Source organism: Eptesicus fuscus, chromosome 17, assembly GCF_027574615.1.
Source record: "Eptesicus fuscus isolate TK198812 chromosome 17, DD_ASM_mEF_20220401, whole genome shotgun sequence".
Taxonomy (NCBI): Eukaryota; Metazoa; Chordata; class Mammalia; order Chiroptera; family Vespertilionidae; genus Eptesicus; species Eptesicus fuscus.
In genome coordinates, this window is record NC_072489.1 from 38,170,410 (window position 1) to 38,184,480 (window position 14,071).

General features: G+C 41.0%; 1 protein-coding gene across 4 annotated transcripts; it reads left to right on the forward strand.

Moving 5' to 3' along the window:
• Positions 1–982: 982 nt before the first annotated feature.
• LOC129152106 (solute carrier family 35 member G1-like) lies at positions 983–11,947 on the forward strand. Of its 4 annotated transcripts, none has more exons than XR_008558828.1 (4): positions 1,552–1,610; positions 5,959–6,139; positions 8,420–9,243; positions 11,702–11,947. XR_008558828.1 is itself a non-coding variant. In XM_054729362.1 (2 exons), exons 1-2 carry the CDS (start codon positions 1,018–1,020, stop codon positions 9,062–9,064), a joined length of 231 nt encoding a protein of 76 aa, XP_054585337.1. In that variant the 5' UTR covers positions 983–1,017; the 3' UTR covers positions 9,065–9,160. The 4 variants fall into 4 exon arrangements, 2 of the variants coding, with proteins under 2 accessions (XP_054585337.1, XP_054585338.1); XR_008558829.1 differs by having other exon boundaries at positions 1,556–1,665; XM_054729362.1 differs by lacking the exons at positions 1,552–1,610; positions 5,959–6,139; positions 11,702–11,947 and adding an exon at positions 983–1,231 and having other exon boundaries at positions 9,048–9,160.
• Positions 11,948–14,071: the final 2,124 nt, after the last annotated feature.

The window sequence follows — 14,071 nt, forward strand, 5'->3', positions numbered from 1 at the left end:
TGATGGTCTATTTGCATATTACTCTTTTATTAGATAGGATTATTATATAGGATGCCAGCAGTGTGGGAGAGCAGCAGGTCATCCACAAAAATTTGCTCTGCAATCCCCCACCCTCCATAAGCCAGCTGCTTATATGAGGTAGGACAAGGATTATACAGGGAGGTAGGCAAAAGGAATAAGAATGGGTATGCAAAATGTCTATTACAGGCACGTGGGAGATGAAATACAATGGAGGCCTAGATGTTATTGCCATGGAGGAAAGGTCAGGGAGTGCAAACCACATGACCACTGATATGCTAGGGAAGGACTAAGTTACCCCGGGATGAGGCCCCACCCTACAATTGACTGCCCCTTGCTAGGCACCTAGGGCTTTCCACCCTCGTGACCTTCGTCTGTACCTGGCCCATCCTCCTCCCTCTGCTCACATCTAACTGCCTACAACCTAGAAGGACCAATAACGAGTGCCTACTGTTACAAAGGACATATAAATGGGTTCTATCACAGTTCTATTGATATATTTTCCTTGTGGTTATGTGCAAATCCCTTACCCCCTTTTTCAAGACCTAGAACCAGTAACATTCTACCCTCCATGGGTAAGAGGCAATGAGTCATGGGGAAAAAGCTTGGGGTTGACAAAGCTTCGAGAAGGGACTATGGCGCCACACCAATAAACAAAGGGGTACCCTCCTAACCTCCTGAAGGCCTGCCCAAGGGAAAGGGTTCACTGTGTCTTGGGAAAGATGACTCCAAAGCTCTGGCCAGTCTAGCCAGACCGCAGCAGAAGGGTGGACGCCTTCGGGTCAGCTGTGGCCAACGAAGCCCCATCAGAGAGCTGGCTGACCTCCAGCTGCACAGGAGGGTAAGGAGCTGGAGGTGGGAGGGCGGCGAAGGACAGCCCTACCCCGGGCACAGGAGGGCCGCGCGCGCAGGCGCGCCCCCACCCCGCCAGCAAAGAACCAGGCAGCCAAGCTCAACGCCAGACTCTGTGACGGCCGCGGGGAGAGCGCCGGCCGCGCAATGCGGCCCCTCGACAGCACCGGGGTCGCCGAGCTGCGGGAGCCCGGGCTGCCGCTGAAAACCGACACATCCCCGTCCGCGAGTGCAGAGCCGGCGGCCACGAGGGAAGAGCCGGCGGCCGCGAGGGAAGAGCCGGCGGAGGCAGTAGAAACCCCGGGCCGCAGCTGGTGCTGGCTGTGCCGCTCCTCGCCGTGCGGTTCGCGCGCGCAGCCTGGTGAGTGCGCGGTGCGGACCCTGGCGCCCGTCTCGCCCTTGGGGGCCGGGCGGGCGCTGGCGCGGGGCGCATTGCGGACCATGACCCCCTACTCTGCCCTGCCTAGAGCCCCGAAAACCTGGGAGCTGTCACCTGGGGGCAGCAAAGCAGAAGTCCCCTGTATCCGCGGGCGCGAAGCCCGAGAAAGTTTCTGATTGTGTTTGGAACTCTTTGGGGATTCTAAAACTGTTCAACTGTTCCTATAATTAAAGTGCTGCGGGCAAGTCGGTGGAGTCAGATGGCAGTTGGGCGCTCGAGGTCGGAGGTTGGGTGGTCAGCGAGAAAGGCCATCCCACAGCGGCCGTGGCTGGGAGGAAGCTAACCATGAAAACTGATCTCGGTGGTAAACGGTGTACCCTGAAGAGGAAGTTGAAAAACTTTCGAGTCTAAAAAATGTTTGTCCCAGAATCTTGGGAAGGCAGAGTTGGGGTTAGGAGGACTTGATAGCAACTGATGCACAAGAAGGCAGAGTGATACTCTTACTGATGAGGTTAAGGGGTTCAGGGACTCGTCCCCCAAGCCAAGGACCCCGTGGGAAAAACCCATGATCTCCTGCAACGCCTTACTTTGACAAAAGAGGAAAGTGAGGCCCAGGAAGGGAGGGCTTGGGCTCTTTTGTTTTTATGAAGATCTGGCTTAGGTCCCTGCAGCACCAGCTTGCTAGAAACCTAGCCTAGGGCCCTTTCTATTAGCCTCAAGCACATTTCTCCTTGAACTCCACCACCCACTTGGAGCAGCTGCTTGGAAGAAGAGGGAAATAAGCAGATGCCTTTTCCAGACACAGTTACACAGTCGGCACCACCTCGTCTTCTGGGTCACCTCCCCTAAGTGTGACTCGGGATTCCTATGTGTCTTGCTGCACCCCAGCTTCCCTCCTCTCTGTATGCCCTTTCTCCAATTTAGAGAGATAAACTCCAGGAAAATGACTCTTGCTCCACTTTTGTCCTAAACGCTAACAGAAATGAACAGACTTCTATTCCTTTATGCATGGTAGAGCCTCTCTCTAGAGCAGGAGTTACCCCAAGCGGGGTTGGCCAGATGTGCAGACCTTGAAGAGGTCAGTTTCTCACCTTATCACCCTATGGCTAAATGTCATTCTGATGGAATGCAGAGTCGGGCTTTGCAAACTCTTAAACGTTTCCCCTGTATGGGAATGGAAGAGGAACACTGTTCACTCAGGCGGCACGTGGCAAAATGACAAACCAATATAAGTGATTGCGCTTAGAATCTTGTGGAGTCTTATAACTTCAAAGAAAGTTGGTAAAAATAAGGCTTAGCAATAGTTATTAAAAGGGGACCAGATGATATTCCAGAAACAGGATTGCCACAGAAACACTTTAAACCACAGTACTGTTGTCATTGAACTTAGTGACAATATCATTTTAGCCTCTTGAATCAACTGGTTACCTCAACAAAACTCATTTTCAAGTTCAGGTTGAAACTGTTACCAATTTTTCTTACATTCTTGGATAACCCTCACAGACAACATACAACTACCCTAAGACATCTATTTATTTTCTTGAGGGGCTGTGTGGATCTTAGACTGAAGCAAGAAGTTGTCTTGGGTCTGTGCCTTGCATTCCCCTGGAAGGAATGAGTTCTTTAACTGTGATTCTCTAGCCAGTAGAGCTTTGTACAGTTTACAGAGATCCTGTTTCAATAGGTCTAGGGCAGGGCTTGGGAATTAAAATTTTAGGATGGGGTGGGTGGGAAGAAACCAACCAAATAACTTGTATGCATATATACATGGATATATGCATACAAGTTATTTGGTTGGTTAGAGTAGGGGGTCATGGTCCCCCTACTCTATCTGTACATGGATAGAGTTGATAGTATGGCTAAGGCCTGGGGCAGGAGTGAGGGGCAGGGACAGGCTAGAAGGGGTCAATAGGGGAAAAAGGGGACATATGTAATACCTTCACCAATAAAGATGTATTAAAAAAATTAAAACGTTACTACTAGTTGGTTCTAATTCCCAACCAGGATTTCGAATCACCAGTTTAAAGCAGACATTGAGCAACTTTTCTGTTTTCTTCTAACACAGGAAGTTGCACTATGGCAAATTTGAGTTACTTAGAGTCACCAAATTAATAGATATGCTTATAGTGAGATATGAACTTGGAAGCTTATTACATAAGCAAATGCCTCTGGATTATGCTACTCTTGCTCATCTCCATTGACAGAGTATTGAAATTATTATTCAGTAAGAGACTGAGGGTTGCCTGTGTAGAGTCAGTTCTCACCCCCATTAACAAATAATCAAGTTCAGCTGGCCTTGTACCAACTGCCCTGTCCCCATTGGGAAGCATGGGCCCTAAAAGTTCATATGCAAGAAAATATGTGAGTGAATGTGTCTTAAGGAAAAGATAATCAGAGCCAGGGATGTGGAATTAAGTCTTCAAAAAGTTAAAATAGCATGTTAAAATATTCTTGGAGAAAAACAGAAGTTTAGGTTGGAGAAGATCCTTTAAATATAGACCAGGAAGGTGTTTTCTGTCCTTGATCTCGTTCTGTTCTGTCTGAGAGTGTAGGTTCTATGTATGGGTTGGGTTTCTTTGAAGAAAAACTATTTTATTTGGACTTGAATTCTGAAATTTCAGAAGCTAAATTCTAAGGCTGACTGCAGCCAAAACATGTACTGAGTGGTGGTGCTTAACTTAGCAGTCTTCTAAAGCTCCCTTCTCATGGGCTGAGTAGGTATGTGTAGTTTGTTCTGCAGTATCTGAGCACATGATTACAGAACAAAATGTGGAGACTGGCACTTAGACAACGTAAAATCTGTAACATGACAGCTCATTCTCTTCAGCTGTGCACCTAGAACAGGAAGAGGTGAAGCCTCTGACCAGAATGGCATCTGTTACTGCCAAGGACAGGCTGTACAATGCCAACAGGAAGACTGCATCATCACACTTAGCAAATGTGTCACTTGTGGGCAAAGATATCTAACTAACAGTAGGATCTTAAAATACATTACCTGGTATTTGCCTTTATAATGGAAGGACATTTTAACACAAACACACCTACACACCCACATATAACTCATTATATAATACCGTTCTATAGTGGAAGAACACATTGTACATTTCTAGATGGAATGGTGATCCTGGTTTTACTACAAGTTGCATGGGCCCACACATCCTTTAGCTCTGCCGTGCTCTTAGCAAATAAGAGCCAGTAAAGTTTACTTTTTATTCTCTCCTTTTTGTGAGTTCAGTGTGTGGCCTTTTAGGGAGTTCTCTGCTCACTCTTCTCCATTTTGCTCTCTTGAATGCCAGGAGGTAAGATTGAAAGCGGGTTCTACTCCTGTTTTAGGCAACTAAGACAGAGGAAGTGGCTAAATAGAAGTTTAAGGCTCAGACTATCATAAATAGATTGAATACTTGATGGCCTAGAGCAGTGGTCGGCAAACTCATTAGTCAACAGAGCTAAATATCAACAGTACAACGATTGAAAATTCTTTTGAGAGCCAAATATTTTAAACTTAAACTTCTTCTAACGCCACTTCTTCAAAATAGACTCGCCCAGGCAGTGGTATTTTGTGGAAGAGCCACACTCAAGGGGCCAAAGAGCCGCAGTTTGCCGACCATGGGCCTAGAGAAAGCACAAGTGTCCTGGCGCCGGTTAACCAGGAAGTTGGTATTAGATGACAATTCTAATTTTAAAATGTTTTTAAAAAGCACTTTGGGCCCTAGCTGGGAGGCTCAGTTGGTTGGAGCATCCTCCCATACACCAAAAGGTTGTGGGTTTGATTTCTAGTCAGGGCACATACCTATATTGCTGGTTCAATCCCCATTCAGGGTGCGTACAGGAGGCAACTGAACGAATGATGTTTCTCTTTCACACTGATGTTTCTCTCTCTCATTCTCTTTCTCTTACTTGCACTCTCTCATCAGTATCCTTGGGTGAGGATTAAAAAAGAAAAGAAAAAGCACTTTGGGGTCAGAAGGGTATATAGCCCCTCCCCCCCCTTGTCCTCGAAAGTTTATGCTCTAAATGAAAGATATGTTGTAAACCATGAGAGGTTCAAATATTTGACTAATGGTTGAAATTAACAAAACACAGAGCCTTCCTAAATCATGCTGTTGCCAGTGTTTTACACTCTGCATCTTTCCAGGAGATTCTCTCACATCCTTTCATTCAGCACATATTTATTGAGGGTCTTCCATGTGCCAGGCATGAACAAGACCGCTGAGGCCCCAGCCCTGGAGGAGCTCGCAGGCTTGTGGGGGAAGTCAGCTCATCAACAAGTAGCCATAGAGCAGTTATGAACTGTTTTCCAGGAAAGATCACTGTCTTCATAAAGCACAGTTCACCAGTGAGATGATACAAAACATCATTTGGAAGCATTTTTCTCTAGCCATCTTGACAAGTATTTCTTAAAAGACTTCTTTACTATTTTTACTTCTTTTTGACTTGTAGGTGAGGGATGTCTCTTCAGCGAGTTAAAGGAAATCCATTTTATAGGGTGAAATTGCATTTAAGAAAACACAAGTTTAAATTGTTTCCTTCTTCTGTGGTTCTTCATTTTTGGTGGGAAAATTTTTTCCAATCCAAAAAATAGACATGCTTAGGAGGTAATATTTGCAGCTTGTTACCCATTAACATTGTCCCATTTTTCTCAGTTTCTAACTGAAAATGATAAAGCATACACTTGGAAGTAAGGACTAACCAGAATTTATCTTTTTCAGAAGCTAAGAAGAAAGCACCCTGTCCTGGACTTGGCTTGTTTTACACATTATTGTCTGCCTTCCTTTTCTCAGTGGGCTCTTTATTTGTTAAAAAAGTGCAAAGCCTCCATGCTGTAGAAATTAGTGCATTCCGATGTGTGTTCCAAATGTTAGTCGTTATCCCTTGCTTAATATACAGAAAGTAAGTATTTCCTAACTGCAAAGTAGATGATATTAATAAATGGTTGTAAATCTTTTGACCTGCTCAAATTTACTCTATAGTATCTGCTTTAATCCCTGTCATAGATTTTTTTTAAAAGATATATTTTATTGATTTTTTACAGAGAGGAAGAGAGAGGGATAGAGAGTTAGAAACATCGATGAGAGAGAAACATCGATCAGCTGCCTCCTGCACACCCCCTACTGGGGATGCGCCCATAACCAAGGCACATGCCCCTGACCAGAATCGAACCTGGGACCCTTGAGTCCGCAGGCCGACGCTCTATCCACTGAGCCAAACCGGTTCCGGCCCCTGTCATAGATTTGCCAGTCCCTACACCCTTTGTCTCTGATTACTGAAAAGTCACAAGGATCCCACCTAAATCAGATGCTCATAAGCACACACAACATGCCCATCAGAGGGAGATAAAGAGATTCAGTTATTCTCCACCCTCATTTTGAGAACAAAACTTTCCTGGTATAATTCCTCTCATCTTGTACCACCTTCCCTTCTTTGTTTTGGTATAACTAGTATTTGGAAGAAAAAGTAAACAAGAGGATGTGGTATTGTCTCCCAGTGTCAGAGGTTTCTTTAGGTAGAATAGATTGCTCTGCTACAAGGGCAGAGAGGCAGCTACCATAGTAATATTTAGGTCTAAGGTGCTGTGGGAAAGGGGAAAGGTAATCTTGAGGGGCTTTGTAACTGCTTTCCATATTCAGTGTCCTCATCTGTAAACTGAAGGGAATATTTATCCTCTACCTGGTGTGGTTACAAGAATCAAATGGAATTATTATAGATCAGAGTGCTTTTTAAAAATGTAGCATTGATCTCACCCATCCCATCTTCCTCATTCATGTGAATTCTGCCACACACACACCCTCCCCAGGTTAAAAGTATGCCTCTCCCACACTGTTATAACCTCTGTGCACCCCTGTGTACTTTGAACCCTGGGAAAAAGAGACCAGTCTGGTTCCTGGTGGCTTCCTGGCTCTTTCTCTCTTTGGCAAAGATGTTTAAACCCCAAATTAAAAGCTTCAGTCGCTTGCCACGGAACTCTCCTTATATCTATAATACTGTGCATATTCTCTTAGAATTGTTTCAGTCTATATACTGAGGGTTTGGTGAAAAAGGTTAAAATTTGCTAAGGTCAATATTGTTCATCTTCCCCATTTTGGAATAAAAGTATTGTCAGGGGAAGGCACTGGAAGAATTTTCTTAAATCCTTGGTGATAATTTAGTTCGACCCATTTTAAATTTCACTATTGAGGAAGATTCCTAGCTTCTCAAAGTATGGACCAAAGGTGACCACACTTTTACTTCGGACTCCAGAGACCCAGGGTCCCCATGTCTGGCCTACATGCTGCCCTAAAGATGTCCAGTTCCAACATAGATCAGCAAGATGCACCTAGACTGGAACTAACACAGAATTCTGTTTAGTAAATATTTAATTAAAAAACTTTGATGGCAGTTATACTTACTGAATACTTCAGGTTCTTTTTCAGTGTGTTTTAACTCTTTTCCTAAAGAGAACAGTGAAAAGTTCTCTCACATTCAAAGACTTACAGAACATGTAGCATTGCTTCCGCTTTTATAGAAAAACTCATAAGAATGCACACTGTCCATGACCAAGTTTTCTTATATGGGGCAGCTAAATCTTGAAATTGTACTTCTTATCAAATAACATGCTTTCATATATTTACATATTTCACAGAAAATTTGGGGAAAATAAATGTAAAGAAGGAAAATTACTATACTAGAATGAGGTCTCACCACAATGAGCATTTCAGTATATTTTCCTTTGTCTTTTTTTGCAAGCATATACAGGGTGCCCCCCCAAACTGTATTAATATGTTAACAGCTGATTTTTGTTACATTTTCAAAATGAAATGTATTTTAATAAACACTGCCTTTATCATTATTCAAAGTATGTATACATTTTGGGGGACACTCTATATATACATGTAGCAAATTATATCTAACATAAGAAGAAAGAAACAATATATATCTATTTACTAAATGATACTGTTTATGTAGTTCTCTTGTATTATTTTTGCTTATACTGTGAACACTTTAATGTCGTTAGGTATACTTAGAAAACATTTTTTAAAGGGATATAGTAGTTGTGGACATTATCATATTTAATTTGCTATTCCCCTATTTTTTGATAGTTAAGACTTCTAAAATAATACTTTATTAAAAATTATAGTTTAAAAACAAATAGCAAGTTTCGTTTAATATGCATTCCTTCGTTTGAATTTCCAGAACTGGGTTTATAGGCCCAAAAGATCTACGAATCTTGCTCATTCTCAGAGGAGTTCTCGGTTCTACCGCCATGATCCTTTTATACTACGCTTTCCATACAACGTCCCTCGCCGATGCCACGGTCATAGCGTTTAGCTGTCCAGTGTTTACGTCTCTATTTGCTTGCATATTTCTCAAGGAAAAATACAGCCTTTGGGATGTTCTCTTCACCGCATTCGCCTTCACTGGAGTGATCCTCATCGTGAGGCCGCCCTTTCTGTTTGGTTCCAACGCTGCAAAGGTGACTGGAAGCTACTCAGATCACCTGAAGGGCACGTTTGCAGCACTCGGATATGCTGTGGCTAATGCCTTGACTCTCGTTATCCTCAGAAAAATGGGGAAATCTGTGGACTACTTTTTGACCATCTGGTATTACGTAGTGGCTGGCCTCCTGGAGTCCATCATCATCCTCTTTGTATTTGGAATGTGGAGGCTGCCGAACTGTGGGATAGAAAGGCTCTTTCTCCTACTAATCGGGCTGTTTGGTTTGGCGGGTCAGGTGTTTCTCACCAAAGCCCTTCAGATAGAAAAAGCTGGGCTAGTGGCACTAACGAAGACTATGGATGTGGTTTTTGCTTTTATCTTTCAGATTATTTTCCTGTCTGATGTACCAACGTGGTGGACGGTGGGTGGCGCGCTCTGCGTAGTAGCCAGTAGTGCTGGAGCGGCCATTCGTAAATGGTGCCAGGGTTCCACATGAAGCATCATTGCGGGAATGTGTATTTTTTTTACAAGTCCACCGTCACCGAGTACAAACACCACATATGCACATACCTGGAAAATCGGTATTAATTGATTATATTTAATAAATTTCATAGTTTAAGTATCATTTTTGAATATGGTATGTCTTTTTTTATCATCATGAAGGATACGTTTATTGATTTTTAAAAAAATTTTTAGAGAGATAGGAATGGGGGAGAGAGAAACATTGATTGGTTGCCTCCTTTATGCAACATCAGTGGGGATCGAACTCAAAGTTAAGTGTATATTTTTGCAATGATGGGATTTATGTTGGGAGGAAATTTTAGATGCTCTTTTAGCAGTGTAGAGGCTAAGAAACTTACTGGTAATAATGCTGCTATGATTAGTATGTTGAAAATTCATTTGAAACATAATTGCATTTAGGAGGCCAAAGCTGAACTTTGTAATAGGTGCCTACTTAATGGTGTTAAAATACAAATAATTTAGCCTTATTTTCAAGGCTCTTGTAAATGATTATTATTCTTTTAACCCATATTTGTGCCTTTTCATTTTAATGCCAGACTTCTTTATATGTAAACTTTTTGAAAAGTTTTTAAATCACCAAATTTGACTAATAGTTTCTCTTTCAGTGGCATTAGCAACTGTAACTATCATTCTATAATTTTAATTGTCTTCTGATTTTTGGGTGTTTTTTTTAAACCACACTAAGTTGTTTTGTTTTTTTTTTTAATATATTTTATTGATTTTTTTTACAAAGAGGAAGAGAGAGGGATAGAGATTTAGAAACATCGATGAGAAAGAGACACCGATCAGCTGCCTCCTGCACACCCCTTACTGGGAATGTTCCCGCAACCAAGGTACATGCCCTTGACCAGAATCGGACCTGGGACCTTTCAGTCCGCAGGCCGACGCTCTATCCACTGAGCCAAACCGGTTTCGGCAGTTGTTTATTTTTAATCACAAGAAAGAAATCGTGGCATGGCCAATGTGCCATTTCTATCCTAAAGTGTTTTCTCCTCATTAGAAATGTGGTTTTTATATAAATTCCCTTTGAATTTATAGTGTGATGCCAAATAAAATTTTCTCAGGAATTTATTAGATTGAACCATTTGAAATGACAGAGACTTACCTTTTAACTTATGGTTCATCCTAATAGATAACTTCCTTACCCTCTAAGCCAAATACTTAGAGAACTTTGGAATATATATTTTTAAAACAACTCTCTAAGTGCAGCAATCCTATTAAACTTATTTTTATAGTCTTTTTGCCTTATGGGATTATTTGTAATAATGATTCATATTATATGTTAAATGTAAAGACCTGTGAATTCCATGGTTGGTTGACTTTTGTAGTTTCTTGAATAGAAAAAAATAATCACTGTTAAATCTAGTATATCAATATGATATTAAATGTCAAAGCTACATCATGATATTAGTGTCATGAAATAAAATGACATTTCATATCTGGAACTTCAGCAAGCCAACACTCTGCTGTTAAACAGATAATTGAATATTAAGAAAGCTTGGGAATTTAATCAGAAAGTGGGAAATGCATGCAAATGATTTTTTTGTAACAATGAACCCTTTATTGCTGAAGCTATAATGGGCTCCAGCTCTTTGTCAGATGTAGCGTCTATTATTTTAAGCCTGCAGATTTGAAAGATTACAGGTTCTTTCCCATCCTTTGGTCACAGTTCTTCCAAAGTAAGAAGGAACTTGGCTTCTGAGGTTTATGCCTTAGTAAGAACGGATCTTCTCCAATAGTTCCAAGAGTGAATATTTTGGTTTACTGATCGTTTCAAATGCTCCCCACCTGACAAACCCTAAATGAAGTCTATTTAGGGAGTCACACTATCATAACTTTATCCTAGTTCACAATATAGGAGTTTAGACTTGCAAAAGCATCATTTTGCAAGTATCTTAGATAATATAGAATCAGCATTTTAGAGCTCAATGGTTAAAAATCCTCTTGTAGGAGCCACACTACATAGATAGGAATGCTAAGAAGGGGACCTGCCTGAGATGGGTTTCCATGGCCTTATTCCCCCGACCCCCTTAGTTCCATGATAAAGTATGGAAAGTAAACCACTGCTTGACCTACCTAAGGTAAATTAACGCTCAGGGAACCCTCTCCTGGTTCTTGACCTTGCACAAATAAAAGAACCTATGGGGCCTTGAAAGTTACATCCCTTTGATCCTGGAAACTAGAGGCATTTTATTTCAACAATGTAGTTTTAAGTACTTGAATGTTACATATATGACCAAGGTTGAGGAAAACGTTTCTTCTCCCAACTTTTATAGGGTATGATTCTTAAATACTTTTCTAATGTCCAAGGTGTATACAAGGATATGTATTGTAACAATTATGGGTGTGTATATTTTGCAAAGATTGTAGTTTCTCTATCTTGAATAGGGAAATATTTTCACAAATTGTTTTTATTTTATAAGTACTAATAAAGTGAAAAAAAGCCATATTTTGGTTTTTATGATTATAGCAAATGTGCTAGCTAATATAACTTCCTTTTTCATCCATGTGCCTCAGAAATCATTTCATAAAGGAGATTGACCTCTGGTCACTCAGCTGTGATGTACTCTTCAAGTTACAAACTGTCCCTCTTGAGACTGTCACATCAAATCCAATATCTCTAAAGGCTTCTGTTCCAGTGAGGACTTCATTGTTCTAGACCCTCCAGAGCTTGGAACAGCTTTGAATTCTGTACTTTTGTTTCCATAGCTAATTTGTTACTAAATTGTGGAATGTCTGTCTTAAAGTGGTATGGATTCATTCTTGGCCATTTCCACTGCTACCACCTTAGTCCAAGATTTATCACTTCACTAAAAATCACATAGTCATATCAATTGATGCAGAAAAAGCATTTGACAAAATCCAACACCCTTTCTTGATAAAAACTCTCAACAAGGTGGGAATAGAAGGCTCATACCTCAACATAATAAAAGCTATATATGATAAACCCACAGCAAACATCATACTCAATGGACAAAAACTAAAAACATTTCCCCTAAGAACAGGAACAAGACAGGGATGTCCACTCTCACCACTCCTGTTTGACATAGTACTGGAAGTATTAGCCATTGTAATTAGACAAGAAGAAGAAATAAAAGGCATCCAAATTGGAAAAGAAGAAGTAAAGCTGTCTTTATTTGCAGACGACATGATATTGTACATAAAAAATCCGAAAGACTCCGTCAAAAAACTAATAGAATTAATAAATGGATTTGGCAACGTAGCAGGATACAAAATTAACGCCAAGAAATCTATGGCCTTTCTATACACCAATAGTGAACTTACAGACAGAGAGACTAAAAAGGCAATCCCATTTACCATCGCACCAAAAAAATTAAGATACCTAGGAATAAACTTAACTAAGGAGGTAAAAGACCTATACACGGAAAACTACAGGACACTGAAAAAAGAGATAGAGGAAGCCGTAAACAGATGGAAGAACATACCATGTTCATGGATTGGTAGAATCAACATCATTAAAATGTCCATACTACCCAAAGCAATGTATAGATTCAATGCACTCCCCATTAAAATACCAATGGCATATTTCACAGACCTTGAAAGAACTCTCCAAAAATTCATCTGGAATAAAAAAAGACCCCGAATAGCCACAGCAATCCTGAGAAAGAAGAATAAAGTAGGAGGGATCTCAATACCAGATTTCAAGCTGTATTACAAAGCCACTGTTCTCAAAACAGCCTGGTACTGGCACAAGAACAGACATATAGATCAATGGAACAGAACAGAGAATCCAGATATTGACCCAAACCACTATGCTCATTAATATTTGACAAAGGAGGCATGAACATGCAATGGAGTCAAGACAATCTCTTCAATAAATGGTGTTGGGAAAATTGGACAGATACATGCAAAAAAATGAAACTAGATCACCAACTTACGCCATACACAAAAATAAACTCAAAATGGATACAGGACTTAAACATAAGACGGGAAACCATAAAAATACTAGAGCAATCCACAGGCAGCAAAATCTCAGACATATGCCAAAAGAAATTCTTCACTGACACTGCCCCTAGGGCAATGGAAACTAAAGAGAAAATTAACAAATGGGACTACATCAAAATAAAAAGCTTTTTCACAGCAAAAGAAACCATCAACAAAACAACAAGAAGGCCTACTGCATGGGAGAACATATTTGCAAACGGCATCACTGATAAAGGTTTGATCTCCAACATCTACAGGCAGCTTATACAACTTAATAAAAGGAAGATAAATGATCCAATAAAAAAATGGGCAACAGACCTAAATAGAATCTTTTCAAAAGAAGACAGAAGGAAGGCCAAGAGACACATGAAAACATGCTCAACGTCACTAATTATCCGAGAGATGCAAATCAAAACAACAATGAGGTACCATCTCACACCTGTCAGAATGGCTATCATCAACAAATCAACAAACGACAAGTGTTGGTGAGGATGCGGAGAAAAAGGAACCCTTGTGCACTGCTGATGGGAATGCAGGCTGGTGCAGCCACTGCGGAGAACAGTATGGAGTTTCCTCAAAAAACTGAAAATGGAACTCCCATTTGACCCAGTAATCCCACTCCTGGGAATATATCCGAAGAAACTAGAAACACCAATCAGAAAGGATATATGCACCCCTATGTTCATAGCAGCACAATTCACCATAGCTAAGATTTGGAAACAGCCTAGGTGCCCGTCAGCAGATGACTGGATCAGAAAACTGTGGTACATCTACACAATGGAATACTATGCTGCCATAAAAAAGAAGGAATTCTCATCATTTGCAGCAACCTGGATGGAATTGGAGAACATTATGTTAAGTGAAATAACCCAGTCAATGAAAGAAAAATACCACATGGTCTCACTCATTTATGGGTAATAAAGAACATTATAAACTTGAACA